Genomic DNA, 18,731 nt, shown 5'->3' with positions numbered 1-18,731 from the left:
CCGCTCACTGTATCACTCGGCCCCGCCCCCCGGCACGCCGCGTCATTGGATGTGATTGACAGCAGCGCGAGCCAATGGCTGCGCTGCTTTCAATCCATCCACTCTAGCCAATTAGCGGTCAGGCTGATTAACGAAGAGGATGTCAGGGGCGAGGGCTGGACTTTCGAGGGCTCAGGTAAGTAAAGCGGGGGGGCTGGGGGCTGCGGTATTGTCGGAAGGTGAAAAAATGTTTACCTTTACAACCCCTTTAAGTCCCGCTATTGTCTTTAGTAGAGACACACTGCTTAGGATAAGCTGCTGTTAACAATAACCTTTGTTTTAAGGCCAGATGCCTGGAGTTCAATCAGCATTATATCATAGGGAAATGTATGATAATCTATGTGTACTTAGATTTATAGTATGCGTTTGCCACTGTTATGGTTTTCCTAAATTGTTTTCAAATTTTATAGCCATTATCAAATGTTGAGCCCATACCAAGGGACCTGTTTAATTTGAATGGGAAATAGAAAATATGACGTCATTTCTAAATGTTATGTATAAGGTACCTAAACATTTTGCAGCTACTTTTCCTCTCCTGAGGAACCTGATCATGTAAAATTACCAATTTTAAGAAACTCGCAATTGCACATTTTCTTGGCAAAATCATAGGTGTAAGGCTTATATTTTGAATGTCACTGTTGCGTTCTGTCTTAATTTTATACGATGACATTTCTCTTTCCCTCTTTAAAGTGGAGTTCCACCCACTTTTACAACTCTTCAGCATCCCTCACTAAACTGCACTGTAAAAGAATTGGATATTTTTTAATTTTTTTTTTCAGCACTTACTGTATATCTGCTGTATTCATTTTTCACTTCCTCCTCCCTGGCCGCGGCCCATCGCATCATTTCCTGTTTGCAATGCCTTCTGGGAAGGGGCGGCAACTTCCTCTGTCACTGCCGTAGCTATGGAAACCTGACCTGAAATCTATTACACTGCTTGTGCTGCACTGAGCATGTGCGAGATCTGCAAGGATGAGATCCAGGAAGAAAAATACAGTCTGGCTTCAGATGCCCAGACTTAAGCTGGCCAGGGCCTGCTGTAAGTTTATAAAATAACAAACTACTGCTATAAACTAACAAAACAGACCTTAGATTACAGACTAACTTTACTAGAATACATTAAGCTTGTGTATTATAGGGGTATTTTTATTTAAAAAGTATAATTTCAGCCAGAACACCACTTTAACCGACATTTCTCTTTCCCTCTTTAAACGCTTCCGGACCAGCCGGCGCAGTTAAACTGCGGCAGGTTGGCTCCCCTGGGCGAGCCGTCGTAGCTGTACATTGGCCCTTTAAAGACACTGTAGGAGGCGTGTCCCCGGAGCCGATGCCAGTGCCGGCAGGCACGATGAGCGCTAGGCGCCTGCGATCTGTGTGTGTAAACACGCACATCCTGATTCTCTCTGGGGAGAGGAGATAGATTGTGTGTTCATACTAAATATGAACACCGCCTCCCCTAGTCAGTCCTATCCTCCCCACAGTTAGAACACACCTAGGGAACACCGTTAACACCTTGATCGCTGCTTAGTGTTAACCCCTTCCCTGCCAGTGACATTTATACAGTAATCGGTGCATTTTTATGGCACTGATCGCTGTATAATTGTCAATGGTCACAAAAATGTGTCAAAAGTGTCCGATCTGTCCGCCGCAATATCGCAGTATCTGCAATAAAAAAAAAAATACGCTGATCGCCGCCATTACTAGTAGAAAAAAAATTATAATAAAAATGCCATAAATCTATCCCCTATTTTGTAGGCACTATAACTTTTGCGCATAACCAATCAAGATATGCTTATTGCGATTTTTTTTCCAAAAATATGCAGAATACATATCAGCCTAAACTGAGGAAAAATTTTTATTTTAAATTGGGATATTTATTATAGCATACAGTAAAAGATAGTGTTTTTTTCAAAATTGTCTCTCTTCTTTTGGTTATAACACAACGAATAAAAAAGGATGTAAATTTTGTTTGGGTACAGCGTCGCACGACCGCGCAATTGTCAGTTAAAGCAGTGCCATATTGCAAAAAATGGCCTGGTTACAAAGGGGGTAAATTCTTCCGGGGCTGAAGTGGTTAAAATCCTTTTATTGAACTTGCAGATACTGGCTTAGCGGTTCTGCACCTACCAGTTTAAAATGAGAGGTTTGGGTTATTTCCATTGGTTTCTTGTCAAGCATATGAGGTATTATATGGCGGGTTATATAATAGTTATTTTGAAATTATCAATGCTCCCCGCTGAAACCACTGCTTGTGGAAGAGAGTTACAACATCCTAAACTGCTCTTACAGTAAAGAACCCTCTACATAGTTTAAGGTTAAACAGCTTTTCTTCTAATTTTAGTGAATAGCTGCATATCTTATTAAATTCCCTTTTGCTGAAAAGCTTTATCCCTATTGTGGGGTCACCAGTACGGTATTTGTACATTGAAATCATAACCCCTCGCAAGCGTCTCCTCTCCAGAGAGAACAAGTTCAGTGCTCGTAAACTTTACTCATAACTAAGGTCCTCCAGTCCCTTTATTAGTTTTGTTGCCCTTCTCTGCACTCTCTCCAGTTCCAGCACATCGTATGATTTGTTAATGACATGGGTTTGTCATATATATATATATATATATATATATGTGTGTGTGTGTGAGAAAAAAATATATGAAAGAATGCTTTCTGAATGAATGAGTAATCGGAGGGCCAATGAATGAAGGAATGATAGGTGTATTTGTGACCTACAGACTGAAGGGATCCTTGATTTTGAGATTTTAGCCAGTATGGGTACAATCCTGTCAGATAATGTTGTATTACATCCAAGATAAGTCTGGGTCATGTTTAATACATGCACAAGATTTATTGTTTAATTATTTGAACTATCTAAGGCAAGGATATTGGTGTTGGTATTGGGTATCTAATAACACTGCACGTTTTGTGTATTCCTTAAAAGTTATATAAATAAGTGTTAAATGCGAAGAAGATGCTAAGGTTTATTGCTGGGAAACTTTGTTTGGTATTTTACTTTATTGTTCATATTCATTACTGTTTTTATTTTGCTTATGATAACCATATATTGCAAGGTTAATAAACTATGTTCTGAGATAGAATATGTGTTTAAGTAAGGTTCTGTTCTGGAATTCCTTGGTTCCACTTGGGTCCAAAGGATAAGGAACTGATGGTGTTATGCCGAAGGTCACTTCTGAATCCAATCTGAGAATTGGAAGCACTTTTTCTAATTTGCTGAATTCTGCTGCAATATTGAGTGTATATGTCTAGTAATGAAAACTGCTGCTGGAAAACACTTTATTTATGCATACTTAATGGACTTATGTTATGTTACTCTATCCGGATGTTCTACTTGAAGAAAATTATTAAATCTATGCATGGGAATCCATGTTGTTTTAAAGCTACACAGGAAGTCCTGGAATACTTCCAGAAGCTTTGCCAAGCCATCATTTCGAAAACACTTCTCTACCTTTTCACAAGCTGAAGGTTGGAGATACCTGTTGGAAAAGCCTACAGGAAAGAGCCATGATGCCAACCCAAGGCCTGAAAGTCCAGTGAACACCACAGGAGAGAGATCTGGCGTGCCAGCTTGAAGATCCGAAGGTTGATTTCTTTTTTTCTTTGCAACATCAGTTTGTTTGTAGATGTCACATTTTGTCCTTACTGAGAGGCAAGTTCTTAAAGGGTGGTAAATCTCTTATGGATGCATGAATAGGTACAGAATATTTCGAGGTATTTTAGAAGTTAGAAAACGAACCTGAGGAGTGACATAATGTGGACTTTGTACTATCTGGAAAGCTTATGGACATTAGCAAGGCTCAATACAAGAGAGACCTTTTTGTTTTTATTTTTGCTAAGGATTATTTTATTAACTTAAAGACCGTCATGCTCTTACTTTTCCATGGACATTTGCTATATAGTTAGGATAACAGTTGACCTGACCTTCATTTATGTATTATCCGGCCATATGTTAATTTAATGTGTATATTGCTTTCTATGTTTCTATACATGTTTATAAGGATAGGCCAATGCAATTATAGGAAAGCGGTTCAGGATGATGCATACTGGAGGCAAGATTCATAATTGTCACTTTGTGACAAATGAGAGGGAATTGTTAGGGTCATGGTTTAAATAAAGATTATATTGATATATTATTTGAAGTTGCATGGACATGTAGGAAGTTTCCTGCCATTGTTATCTGACCTGCGGGAACATTTTTGTTTTGCTATTCTAAGGTCTACTTTCCTGAGTTTGTTTTTCCTGTTGCATACACATCTGTTTCCGTTATGATTAACCAGTTGCCGACCACCGCACATCAATGTATTTCAACAAAATGGCACGGGCAGGTAAATGGGCATACCTGTACGTCCCTGCCACCCAGCGGGCGGGGGGACCTGTCGGGGCCCCCTCCCCCAGGTGCCTGCAGCAGTTGGTTTCGTTCCAGGAGCGATCCGTGCTGAGGAGGAGGCCACCGATTAATGGCCACCCCCTCGCGATCGCTCCTGACGAATGAGAAGCTTCCTCTGCTTCTGTAAAGTAAGCAGAAGCAAAGGAAGTGATGTCATCCCTCTTCACTATATGTCATGAGGAGAAAGTCACTCATCTGTCAGATTCAGGCTCAGAATACGATCTTGTAGATGACAGCGGCTCCATGACAGATAGCTCTGACGGAGTTGTGGTCCCTTCCAAGGTCAGGCGTACCAGACCCCAATCTTCTTCTGCTGTTGAGGTGCAAGAACAACAGGGCTCTTGTATGGAGCAGAGAAGTACTAGCGCCGCTATACCTTCTGGTGAACTGGCAAGCACCAGCGGCCTAGTGCACCCTGGTCATAGTCAAACCAGCACTGCAGTAACACGTGGTGACGTGGCGAGTCAAATAAGTGCAGTTCAAGCTGGCGAGGTGGCAAGCACAAGTAGTGTCCCGCTGCCACCAAGAAGACAAAGACAGGCCAGTCGAGCCCATAGTGTCCTTCCTGCAGAATTCGCCAATCTGAATTGGACGTCCACCACTTCTGCAGCACCCGTATTTCCCCCACTCTCTGGCCAACCCGGCATTCAGGTGGAAACAGTTGATTTTACGTCACTGGATTTTTATTCGCCGTTTTTCACCGAAGATCTCTATAGATCTATTGTGGACCAAAGCAATTTGTATGCTGGTCAATACATCGCCGCTAATACCCAGTCCTCCCTTGCCAGAGATTGGAAACCAATTACGGTTTCTGAATTTAAGACCTTTCTGGGCCTAACCCTCGACATGGGCATAACTAAAAAGAGTGAGTTGCGGTCATATTGGTCCACTGACCCAATTCACCATATGCCGTGTTCTGCATCCATGGCCAGGGCACGATACGAGCAGAGCTTGCGGTTCATGCACTTCAACAACCATGAACTCCGTCGTCCTCGTGGAGACCCTGGATACGATCGGCTCTACAAAATTCTTCCCCTCGTAAACCACTTCAACCAACGTTTTGCAGCCTTGTTTACTCCCCATCAAGTTGTCCGCGTTGATGAGTCCCTGATTAAGTTTTCTGGCCGCTTGTCTTTCAAACAGTATCTTCCCAGAAAGCGTGCCAGATACGGGGTCAAGAAGTATTAGCTCTGTGACAGGGCCACAGGCTATACATGTAGTTTTATGGTTTACGACGGAAGAGATAGTCACGTAGAGCCGGAAAACTGCCCAGACTACATAGGGAGCACTGGCAAGATTGTGTGGGACTTGGTGTCACCTTTATTCAGAAAGGGGTACCATTTGTATGTGGACAATTATTACATGAGCGTGACGCTTTTTAGTCACTTGTTTGATCTTAAAATTGGCGCATGTGGCATCGTGTGACCTAATCGCTGGGGCTTACCCCAGAGGCTTGTAGATTCCCCTCTTAGGCTGGGGGATAGAGCCTGCTTCAAGTGTAAAAATTTGCTCGCTGTGAAGTGGAGGGATAATAAGAATGTTTTCGTTGTTTTCTACCTTCATGCAGACACGACGGTCCAAATTCCTATGGCGACTGGTGTTGTGGAGAAACCCCTCTGTGTCCACGAATACACCCTTAACATTGGAGGGGTAGAACTCAATGACTAGTTGTTGGCGCCGTAGCTAATTGCCCGTAAAGCTAGACGCTGGTACAAGAGAGTGTCTGTATACTTATTTCAATTGGCTTTGCTGAACGCTCGTGCTATACAGAGCTTCAGGACGGACTGGATCCTTCCTTAAATTCCAGGAAGAGATCATCAGAGCCCTTCTGTTTCCAAACGGTGCTCCACCTCACCTTCCCAATCCAAATGCAGTAAGCGGGCTGCATGAGAGGCATTTTCCGTATGTCCTCCCGAGTACCCCTACCCAATGAGCCCCCCAAAGAAAATGTCATGCCTGTAGAAAGCGCGGATATGGGCGTGACACCCGCTATTTTTGTCCCTCCTGTCCTGACAATCCTGGTCTTTGCATTGGTGAAAGTTTTGAACGCTACCATACACTAGTTGAGTATTAGCGCAGCACTGCAGACTACGACACACATTCACAGGGTCTCACAAGATGCTATCGCATTTTGAGGGACCCGAACCTGGAACCGAACCGTTACAGTTCCAAATAAAAGTGTAAAAAAAAAAAATAGTTGTTGTTTTATTGTTCTCTCTCTACTGTTCTGCTCTTTTTTACTGTATTCTATTCTGCAATGTTTTATTGTGTTTTATTGTTAACCACTTTTTTGTTTTCAGGCACGCCATTCAGCTGCAGCGCGGATTTATTTATCTTGACAGCAACAGCGTTTGCTCCCACGATACACAAAACCGTGACTCCAGTGCTGTCGGAGGTGATTTCACCACCACCGTTAAAAAAAGAGCATATATGCCAAAAGCATGGGGGCAGCAGGGGTGGAGGAGCGATTTGCTCCTAACTTTTGGGGCGGATTCCCCCATGCTTCGGCATATATATATTTTAGGCACAGTTTGCGTTTAAAAATGTTTTATTTTTTACTATTTTTTTTTTGTATTTGCTTTGCAGGTATGATAAATCTTACTCTTATACTGTAATGTTACTTTGTTTTATTGTTAAACATAATTTGCTTAGCAGGTAAGCCATTCAGCTGCAGCGCGGATTTATTTATCTTGACAGCAACAGCGTTTTCTCCCACGATACATAAAGCCGCGACTTCAGCGTTGTAGGAGGTGATTTCACCACCACAGTTAAAAACAAAATGGTGCATGTATGCCCATCATTAGACGTGGGTGGATGAAGGGAGGTACTCTAATGGTGGGCATACCCACCGATCAATCTCTTTTTTTCATTCAGCCCACAGGCTTACAATATATGCCTAACAAGGACCAGCAACGTAATGGTATGTTGCGGGACTTTGAGTGGTTATACCAGAATGATCATCTTGGTATCATTCTTTTCAGCCAGCAGTCGGCTTTCATGTAAAAGCTATTCTAGCAGCTAATTAGCCTCTAAGACTGGGAATGTCCCCCCCCCCCACCGTATTCCATGGTTTTCTCTGGCACTCCTGTCCCAACAGGGAACCTGAGAATGCAGCCGGTGGTTCCGCCAGCTGACCATAGAGCTGTTCAGAGACCAGAACGGCTCCAATCATCTCTATGGCCGGAAGCTACGAGCATTTCATGACTTAGATTTCGCCGGATGTACACAGCGCCATTGGGAAATTGGGGAAGCATTTTATCACACCGATCTTGGTGTGGTCAGATGCTTTGAGGGCAGAGGAGAAATCTAGGGTCTAATAGACCCCAATTTTTTCAAAAAAAGAGTACCTGTCACTACCTATTGCTATCATAGGGGATATTTACATTCCCTGAGATAACAATAAAAATGATTTAAAAAAAAAAATGAAAGGAACAGTTTAAAAATAAGATAAAAAAGCAAAAAAAAAAAAAAAAAAAAAAAGCACCCCTGTCCCCCCTGCTCTTGCGCTAAGGTGAACACAAGCGTCGGTCTGGCGTCAAATGTAAACAGCAATTGCACCATGCATGTGAGGTATCACCGCGAAGGTCAGATTGAGGGCAGTAATTTTAGCAGTAGACCTCCTCTGTAAATCTAAAGTGGTAACCTGTAAAGGCTTTTAAAGGCTTTTAAAAATGTATTAATTTTGTTGCCACTGCACGTTTGTGCGCAATTTTAAAGCATGTCATGTTTGGTATCCATGTACTCGGCCTAAGATCATCTTTTTTATTTCATCAAACATTTGGGCAATATAGTGTGTTTTAGTGTATTAAAATTTAAAAAAGTGTGTTTTTTCCACAAAAAATGCATTTGAAAAATCGCTGCGCAAATACTGTGTGAAAAAAAAAAATGAAACACCCACCATTTTAATCTGTAGGGCATTTGTTTTAAAAAAAATATATAATGTTTGGGGGTTCAAAGTAATTTTCTTGCAAAAAAAAATAATTTTTTCATGTAATCAAAGGGCTTTGTCTTCAAGTGGTTAGAAGAGTGGGTGATGTGTGACATAAGCTTCTAAATGTTGTGCATAAAATGCCAGGACAGTTCAAAACCCCCCCAAATGACCCCATTTTGGAAAGTAGACACCTCAAGCTATTTGCTGAGAGGCATGTCGAGTCCATGGAATATTTTATATTGTGACACAAGTTGCGGGAAAGAGACAAATTTTTTTTTTTTTGCACAAAGTTGTCACTAAATGATATATTGCTCAAACATGCCATGGGGATATGTGAAATTACACCCCAAAATAAATTCTGTGCTTCTCCTGAGTACGGGGATACCACATGTGTGAGACTTTTTGGGAGCCTAGCCGCGCACGGGACCCCGAAAACCAAGCACCGCCTTCAGGCTTTCTAACGGCGTAAATTTTTGATTTCACTCTTCACTGCCTATCACAGTTTCGTAGGCCATGGAATACCCAGGTGGCACAAACCCCCCCCAAATGACCCCATTTTGGAAAGTAGACACCCCAAGCTATTTGCTGAGAGGTATAGTGAGTATTTTGCAGACCTCACTTTTTGTCACAAAGTTTTGAAAATTGAAAAAAGAAAAAAAAAAAAAAAAAAAAACTTTTTCTGGTCTTTCTTCATTTTCAAAAACAAATGAGAGCTGCAAAATACTCACCATGCCTCTCAGCAAATAGCTTGGGGTGTCTACTTTCCAAAATGGGGTAATTTGGGGGGGTTTTGTACCATCTTGGCATTTTATGGCCTTCAAAACTGTGATAGGTAGTGAGGAGTGAAATCAAAAATTTATGCCCTTAGAAATCCTGAAGGCGGTGCTTGGTTTTCGGGGCCCCGTACACGGCTAGGCTCCCAAAAAGTCCCACACATGTGGTATCCCCGTACTCAAGAGAAGCAGCTGAATGGATTTTGGGGTGCAATTCCACATATGCCCATGGCCTGTGTGAGCAATATATCATTTAGTGACAACTTTTTGTAAATTTTTTTTTTTTTTTTTTTTGTCATTATTCAATCACTTGGGACAAAAAAAAAAAATATTCAATGGGCTCAACATGCCTCTCAGCAATTTCCTTGGGGTGTCTAATTTCCAAAATGGGGTCATTTGGGGGGGGGGGTTTGTACTGCCCTGCCATTTTAGCACCTCAAGAAATGACATAGGCAGTCATAAACTAAAAGCTGTGCAAATTCCAGAAAACGTACCCTAGTTTGTAGACGCTATAACTTTTGCGCAAACCAATAAATATATGCTTATTGACATTTTTTTTTACCAAAGACATGTGGCCGAATACATTTTGGCCTAAATGTATGACTACAATTGAGTTTATTGGATTTTTTTTATAACAAAAAGTAGAAAATATTTTTTTTTTCAAAATTTTCGGTCTTTTTCCGTTTATAGCGCAAAAAATAAAAACGGCAGAGGTGATCAAATACCATCAAAAGAAAGCTCTATTTGTGGGAAGAAAAGGACGCAAATTTCGTTTGGGTACAGCATTGCATGACCGCGCAATTAGCAGTTAAAGCGACGCAGTGCCGAATTATAAAAAGTGGTCTGGAAGGGGGTAAATCCTTCCGGGGCTGAAGTGGTTAAGGCTAAACGAGAAATCTATTCAGCTGTATTTTTGTGTAGTGTGCAAGGGACAAACTAACCATTTTTAAATTTCTGCAGAGTACATAGCTTCTCCTTACCTTGTGTTCTCGCCGGCCCCTCCTTTGTTGCTGCTCAATAAGATCAGAAGCTGATGCTGGCGGAGAAGCAGCTCTCATATTGCAAATAACTTTTATACTGTCTTCAGGAAGAGGTGGTAGCCCAAGAATTTCTCGCTTATCTGCTTTCTTCCTCTGTAGCTCTTTAAATCCACCTAGGGTGCACTACAAAAATAACAGTTTTCAGTAAGAAACACAACTAATGCAAGCCAGTGAAATTCAGGAACAAACTTACCAACACAGTCTTCCACAGCAACAACAAAACCTTTTTCATTGGAAAATGTGGAGCATGGCCACTGCAAAACTTTGTCACCATACCAAAGAGCATCACTGCAAAAGGTTCATGGTTACACAGCGGGGATCCTGTATTGAAGGTCATAGTAATAGAGGTAATTAGCAATTTTGAACTAGCAGATGAGAAGTACATAAATAAAAGCAGTAATACTAAAAAGAAGTAGCCAGTACACACGTTTTTTAACAAAGCTGGAAACACCACGCCAATATATCTCTAAATTAATTGCCGAAAACAATTGTTAATAAGCCAAGATTTTAAACTTTCTGATGTAAGTACCATATTTATCGGCATATAACACGCACTTTTTTCCCCTTAAAATCAGGGGAAAATCAAGGGTGCGTGTTATACGCTGATCCCTGCTGTCTGTGAGGGGAAGAGGAGCGAGCGCCGCAGAAATAGACCGAGTAGAGTGTACTGTGTACTCGGCTAGGCTCAGATCCGCTCGCAGTCACGCCCAGTCCCGCCATTGGACCTGTATGATGTCCATTATAGGAGCCGGGCCAAGGGGCGGGACTGGGCGGGACTGCAAGAGGCGCTGAGTACAGCTGAGTACACAGGATATCTCAGCAGCAACATTTAAAAACGATAAAATTTCATTTTTGAGCACGGCTGCAGATGGACACTTGCGACAGGCTGGCCTGCAGATGGACACTTGCGACAGGCTGGGCTGCAGATGGACACTTGCGACAGGAAGGCCTGCAGATGGACACTTGCGACAGGAAGGCCTGCAGATGGACACTTGCGACAGGCTGCAGATGGACACTGATCATTCTGCAATGATGGGCAAGGCTGCAGATGGACACTGATAAGGCTGCATTGATGGGCACTTTAAAAAGTTTTTTGCCTTAAACTTCCCTCCTAAACTTGGGGTGCGTGTTATACACCGATAAATACGGTATATTCTTGCCTATAACACAACTGTAATAGTTTTCATTCCCTGCAGAAACATTGGTCCAAGTGCTGTGTACCAGTATGAACCCATACACAGAGGTCCATTAAACATTACCTAGCTCAGTGCGGAATGTCTGCCTCATGGATTTCCACTCCTCAGGGTCAGATTCACCTTCCTCACGCAATAAGTCTACCATCAGGTACATAAGGTTCAACAGAACACTGAAATAAACAACAAACTACTGAAATGTAGCAAATCAAGTGGAAAATTGTGAATTTTTAGAATATCACATAATTTCTAATCAAATTTCATCTCACCGCAGATCTGTACTGTCAGCTAGAGAAATAGCTGGTTTCCGAACAGCATTGCTACAGGCTGCGCTGTTTCTAGAATTAATGTGAGAAGTGCCAAATATATTAAAATGTACTGTTTTGAACAAATAGACAACTATCACAGGTAAAAGTCAAGCAATAAATTAGCTTACATGCTACAGTTGGTCATATGTTTACATCTAAGAACATTAGCTCCACAAATATATTTTGCAGTCAATTGTATTATCTTCGTGTGCCATTACCCATAGCCAAATTCCTATCCCATTTAACCTAGCTGCAACCAGGAATTCCCTTGCTGTGCAACAGAAAATGGTGTTGGGAGTACCAACCAGCAATGCACCTTGTGTTGTCCTGCCAAGTAACATTGATGTTTTTATAATTGTATTGTTTCAATGGTGTTTTAAATGAAGGATAAATAAATATGTAATGATTTTATAATAATAATTTTTTTGATTAGTTGGTTGCCCTTTAAGTCCCAATAGAGGATGGGATAATGGTGTTGTAAATGGACACTATGAACATGATCTGCAGGTTTACTGCTCTGCCATTGAAGCACAAAAAGGAAGCTAAGGAAATATTTAAATTTGTTAGTTGTATCTCTGGCAGGTCCCATCTTGGTAGTATGACGTTTACGGTCATCATGCCATTTGATTCTTCTAATCTAATTTTCACATAAACTTGATAAACCTTCTTCAAATAAGCCACATTACAAAACAACAGGCACTACTAAAAATGACATCTACTCAACTGCTCCACTCTACCATCATTCAGGAGCAAAACCTATCTAGGAAAAAAGTACAAAACAGTATTTTCAAGCAACAGTATGTTGTTTGACATCTTTCTTCCAATGGCTGGCAACAAACAGTGCTTGCAGGAGGAAGCTGAGAGAGGGGGTAGAGGATACAGAACCCAAGCCCTACCACTAATAGTGCACACAAGGGTTGGGGGTAAACCAGAACTGCTGATGGGTAGGAAAATGACCCAACCTTGCAGCACCGCCAGGGGCTGCATTTACATATGTTGATTTGCTTATAGTTGTGTCCAAGTAAAGTTTAAGATGACATAATCCTGACAATATTACGAAATCCTGCCCATTCGGCTACTTTTGACAACTCCTACTCCCTCGTCAATTCTAACCCCTCTTCACACAGCTGTCATCCAGCTTGGTTCCACATCCCCTTCTGCAGTTCTTGTACCTTAGGCTGGTGTTACCATTGGCTAAGTCTAATCTGCAGCTATGGCTCCCTACTGCTGACTGTGAGGGGGTAGGAGACAGAACCCACACATAAACTCAAGGCTCTGGCTAATAGGGGCATGCATTCACTCAGGAGGCAAAAATAAAAAATAAAAATTAAGTACAGCGCTACGTTTAGAAAGAAAGTGAAAAGCAGCCAACACACCTATAGACTCAAGGCAGAAAAAAAACAAAAGAAACAAAAAAGTGTGGCGCTATAGATCACATCCACAGCCATGTGCATTACAATAAAGACATATAAAAATGGTGAATACTACCAAAAAGTGTATGACCATAAAATGGATAGTGTCAAATAATTAATCAGTGTTGATCACATATAAGGTAAATACACAATAATACTTAATCATCAGACGTGCCTGTGATTAATAGAAACCCGTGCTGGTTCCATGAGCCAGGCACCAAACATAAAAAACTTTAGAAGTCCATAAAAAACGTGTAGAAAAATAGTGAAGAAAACATCAACAGAGTTCAAGGGGGGTGATGCATGGCCAGATGGTATTCACAGAATTTTAGTCGCACCAAATCTGGCGAGTGGGCAGAAGGGAGACCACAAGTGTGCATAGATTGTACATCAGTGCCGGGGCCAACACCAGGAGTAGAGGAGGCTTACCGGAAAGAATTGAGCTGAAATGGCGTACGCCAGACAAGTCAAAAAAGCATAATAACCACTGGTTCTGGGAAATGCGTCTTGTCAGATGTCATCAACAGATGGTGGAAAGAAAAGGGGGGGGGTCCGCACGGCTTCCTCTCCCATAGGTAATCCAGCATAAGCCAAACGTGTAGTTTCATATGCCATGCAAGGAGCAAACAAAACTCACATAGCGTAAAAACGTTTTAAAACACTAGTTTATTAAAATAATAAAAAATACATTCACATTTTGGAAGAACGAAACAGAGCTCAAATATCAAATAGCGGCGATCGTGAGGGGTCCACCCAGGGGGGTTTCCAAGAACCAGTGGTTATTATGCTTTTTCGACTTGTCTGGCGTACGCCATTTCAGGTCAATTATTTCCGGTAAGCCTCCTCTACTCCTGGTGTTGGCCCCGGCACTGATGTACAATCTATGCACACTTGTAGTCTCCCTTCTGCCCACTCACCAGATTTGGTGCGACTAAAATTCTGTGAATACCATCTGGCCATGCATCACCCCCTTTGAACGCTGTTGATGTTTTCTTCACTATCTTTCTACACATTTTTTATGGACTTCTAAAGTTTTATGTTTTTTATGTTTGGTGTCTGGCTCATGGAACCAGCACAGGTTTCTATTAATCACTGGCACATCTGATGATTAAGTATTATTGTGTATTTACCTTATATGTGATCAACACTGATTAATTATTTGACACTATCCATTTTATGGTCATACATTTTTTGGTAGTATTCACCATTTTTATATGTCTTTATTGTAATACACACGGCTGTGGATGTGATATATAGCGCCACACTTTTGTTTCATTCACTCAGGAGGCACAAGAATTTTACCAACCATCCAGGCAGTCACTGAATTAAACAGCTGCACAGGCAAGCTGTGGCAAAAATACAGGGCTGGGTTCACATATATGACTTGGATGTGTTTTTAATCTAAATCGCATAACATGTGAGTGTGACCGGCTTTCAATGGAGCCGGTTCACACATGGGGATGGGGTGGGGGGGCGGCTGCGGTTCAATTTTGAAAAGGGTCCTGTGCGTTTTTGGGTCCGGATCAGGTGTAAATTCAGGGAAAAATTTGCACCTAAATCACACCTGAACCGGTGAACAGAAACGCACAGGACACCTAGCTGCAAACCGCACCGCATATATGTGAACCCAGCCTTATACAGTATATATTACACATACACAAATCTATATGGGATTGCTTTCAGAGGAGGCAATTTGGTAGTTGGGGTAATGGTAAGGCTGGGATCATACATATGTGGTGTGAATTGAAGCTCTGTTTTCACAGCTAATTGATAAAGTAGTTGTTCATCGTTTCAGGTCAGTTCTTGATTAGGATCAGGTCAGGATTGCATTAGTGTCAGGTTTACATCAGGATCAGATCAGGATTTTATCCTGTTCACAACTGAATGACATGTGCGATTCAGTAGTGTTCCCATAGAAGTCAATGGGCCTTAATTTGCACCTGAGCCGGACCGCACTGCTTAAAAAACTGACAGGACTGTTTCAATTCGCACTGAATCTGCACTCCGGCTGCACCGGACATATGTGAACAGGCACAACAGAAAGCAAAGTTCTTTCACATGTCATGCAAATTGGATGTGGTTCAAACCGCATCCAATTCGCATATGTGTAAACCTAGCCTAATGGTTTATTCCATTAGCATGCCTATATACCATGGTTTAAAATTGGGCAGTGTTTTGTGCACATACGCCTCTGTGCCTATAGGCTCCTTAATTGGTAAATTCAGCCTTAGTTTCAGTATATAAGAAAACGCCTGGTAAAAAGGCACCAATAAAAATTCTACATGACAGTCGACTGTTTCTAAACAAACAGATTGATAATCTCATGTCTAGGGAAGCCCTCCAAACCCGAGACAAGTAGGAAGGAAGAACCATTAACCACTTCCCGCCTGGCCTATAGCAGAATGATGGCCGGGCGGGGGTTTATTTATTTAATGGGCACTGATATGCAGAACTGATGGGGACTGATAGGTGGCACTGATGGGCTTCATTTATGGGCACTGATTGAGATCACTGATGGGCACTAAGTGACATCACTGGTGGGCACTGATTGGCATCACTGGTGGGTACTGACAGGCATCACTGATGGGGCTGCACTGATAATCATTGCACTAATTGTAATTATCAATGCAGATTTCCCCACTGAGGAAAGACTCTTTTCAGGCTATGCCCACCCCAGGGCATGTTCTGAAGGACATCAGATGACGTCCACTCAGAAGTGGATATCATCTGATGTCCTTCAGAACATGCCTTGGGGCTCGCATAAGCCTGATAAGCGGCTTTCCTCAGTGGGGACATCCGCATTGATAATCAGTGCAATGATTATCAGTGCAGCCCCATCAGTGATGCCTGTCAGTGTCCACCAGTGATGCCAATCTGTGCCGCCTATCACTGCCCATAAATGCTGCCCCTCAGTGCAACCTATCAGTGCCCACAAGTGCTGCATATCAGTGCAACCTATCAGTGCTGCATATTCGTGCCTCCTCATCAGGGCCGCCTATCAGTGCAGCCTGATCAGTCCATATCAGTGAAGGAGAAAAATTACTTATTTACAACAAATTTGAAGAGAAACAAAGAAAAAGCTTTTTTTTCAAAATTTTCAGGCTTTTTTCAATTGTTTAGCACAAAAAAAAAAAAAAAAAACAGTGGTGAAAAAAAAACTACCAAAAGCAAGCTCCGTCTCAAAAAAATTATAAAAATTTAGTGTGGGTACAGTGTTGCACGAACACACAATTGTCATTCAAAGTGTGACAACGCTGAAAGCTGAAAAATTCTGGGCAGCAAGGGGGTAAAAGTGCCCTGTATTGATGTGGTTAATTGGACAGGTCAGAAAATCTCCTGCTATGGCTTCCCACTTCCAACTAGGGATGAGCTAAGGGTGTGGTATTTTTAGCAAAAAATAAAACACACAGTGGTGAATAAATACCACCAAAAGCAAGCTCTGTTTCATCAATATGGATACATCAGCAGCTCACCTACAAATCCATGGACAGTTGTACTGAAAACACCTTAAGAGGAACCTCCATACAATCCAATTATGCCAGTGATGCAAGCCTTGACAATGAGTTATGCATAGTCTTCCCAATGAAGGCACAGGATCTGCAGTGTGCCTTGTCTGCTTCCCCTGTTTACATAATTTTGCCCTCCAAGGAGTAAAAAGATGTGACTGTCTACTTTTATTTGGGGGAGGGGAGCTATTATTTTTCTCTTTTTGCACTGATCTATGCATTTGGCCTCTAACCGGAATCGTAGGGGTGCCTCTAGTTAGTCTTTCTCATTAATTGGATTGAAGTAACAGAGTCTGGGCTGCACTCTTGCCCTTTTTTTTTTGGGGGGGGGGGGGTTGACAGACTGTTTGAGCCTTAATGTCTTTGGTTTTGCATTGTGTTCTAGTGCTTCAACCCACTTCCATCAGTTTATGCTTACCTGCCATGGCACCTACTCAATTCAGCAGCCTGTCTACACTGCCGTGAATATTATACTTTAGGTGTCCCTATAACTCATGTTTTTTTTCTACTTGGAGTATATGCCATAAAAATCCGACCCACCTCATATGTATCCATAACTAGTGATGACGAGAGAGAGATTAAACTGCTGTCCTGAAATGGCCAGGGAATGATAGAAAAGGTTAAGCGGGCCCTGATATTTCAGTACCTTAAGCAACATAAAACTCACTTGATTTTTCTTCAAGAAACCCATCTTACTGACAGCAAAGTACTGACCTTGAACCAGGGCGGATATAAATCAATGATTTAACCACTTCAATACCAGGCACTTTCCCCCCTTCCTGCCCAGGACAATTTTTAGCTTTCAGCGCTGTCGCACTTTGATAAACAATTGCGTGGTCATGCACCACTGTACCCAAACTAAATGTTTATCATTTTCTTCCCACAAATAGAGCTTTCTTTTGGTGGTATTTGATCACCTCTGCGGTTTTTAATTTTTGCGCTATAAACAAAAAAACTGATTAGGAGCTAATGACAGGCATTACTGATTGGCACTATTTTGGGCACTGATCTGCACTTTTATAGGAACTGAAAGGCTGGCAGGTGATGAACACTGACTGGCAGCTGATGGGCACCTTTTGATGGGGCTGGGGCTATTGGATAGTTTGGGATATGGGATAGTTTTCTATTTAAGATACATTAATAATTTAGTTTATTCAGCATGAAATGGAGCTTGGTTATGTAGCATGAGGCTGTATATTCTGCAATATTTTCATTTTTGGTAAACTCGTTCAATGAATCCAAGCTCTGTATGATTGAATTGGTTTTGCTATCGCTGTTTTACTAATCTGACAGCTTATTATTCTAAATAGGAAACCTTCATTTTGTTTGCAAATATTAAAGATTCTAACTACCAGTAAGAATAAGTCCTTACATTTAAAGAGCACCTGTCATTTCAGATCCATCATGGCAGCGCCCCACATCTCTCACCTTGTTGTGTCACTGCCACATCACCAGTCGTCCTATTAAAGTGAATGGGACTGTCAGTGAGTCAACAGCGGGTCAGAGGAGCCGCTGCGGGACAGAGATGACAGTTGGTCTTTAAAAATTCTGATTTAAATCGAGTTGATTTAAATCAAGCCTTTTTACTAGTGATTTAAATCATGATTTTAATTTGTGATTTAAATCGACTCGATTTAAATCAAATCCACCCTGCCTTGAACAAACCAAGGATACAGCATTTATTTGATGCATCTTATTCTGTATATACTAGGTGGATTGCCATGCTGATTAGTAAGTCACTATCTTGCACAATCCATCAGGTTGTCACAGATTCAGCAAATAGGCACGTGGCTGTAACGTTGTTCATTAGAGGACCTTCATACTGTTGTCAATCGCCACGCCAGGGCTGGCCCTACCATGGGTCCTGCTGTGTCCACTGAACCCAGGTGGAACTTTGAGAGGGGCAGCAAATCGATGCCTGAGATTTTTTTTCCAGCAGTTTTGTGTGTCATTCAGGGGCGGACTGGGCCAGGGCTACAACTGCCCTCCAGACCGCTCCGCTGCCCTGTAAAAAAGTCGCCCTGCTGCCCTCAAGACGCATACTCATATTTGCCAGGTGGGAGGGTGCTCGCACACAGTCTAACACCGGTTGTTAAACACCCAAGCACACATGAAGAGCTCAGGTGTGTGTGC

The 18,731-nt window shown here is 41.9% G+C and overlaps 1 protein-coding gene across 3 annotated transcripts in view; it reads right to left on the bottom strand.

The window, feature by feature from the left end:
• STRIP1 (striatin interacting protein 1) overlaps nucleotides 1-18,731 on the bottom strand; it is a 614,942-nt gene that overhangs the window by 335,945 nt on the left and 260,266 nt on the right. For all 3 annotated transcript variants that reach the window (XM_073615854.1, XM_073615856.1, XM_073615855.1), the window contains 4 exons: nucleotides 11,642-11,710; nucleotides 11,439-11,545; nucleotides 10,373-10,500; nucleotides 10,120-10,302 (listed from right to left, as the gene is read on the bottom strand). In XM_073615854.1, coding sequence (XP_073471955.1) covers nucleotides 10,120-10,302; nucleotides 10,373-10,500; nucleotides 11,439-11,545; nucleotides 11,642-11,710 — 487 coding nt within the window. The remainder of the gene's footprint in view (nucleotides 1-10,119; nucleotides 10,303-10,372; nucleotides 10,501-11,438; nucleotides 11,546-11,641; nucleotides 11,711-18,731) is intronic.

The sequence above is a fragment of the Aquarana catesbeiana genome, linkage group LG02 (assembly GCF_042186555.1).
Source record: "Aquarana catesbeiana isolate 2022-GZ linkage group LG02, ASM4218655v1, whole genome shotgun sequence".
Taxonomy (NCBI): domain Eukaryota; kingdom Metazoa; phylum Chordata; class Amphibia; order Anura; family Ranidae; genus Aquarana; species Aquarana catesbeiana.
Note: the sequence above shows the minus strand (reverse complement) of the source record. Positions and strands in the feature narration are given on the sequence as shown.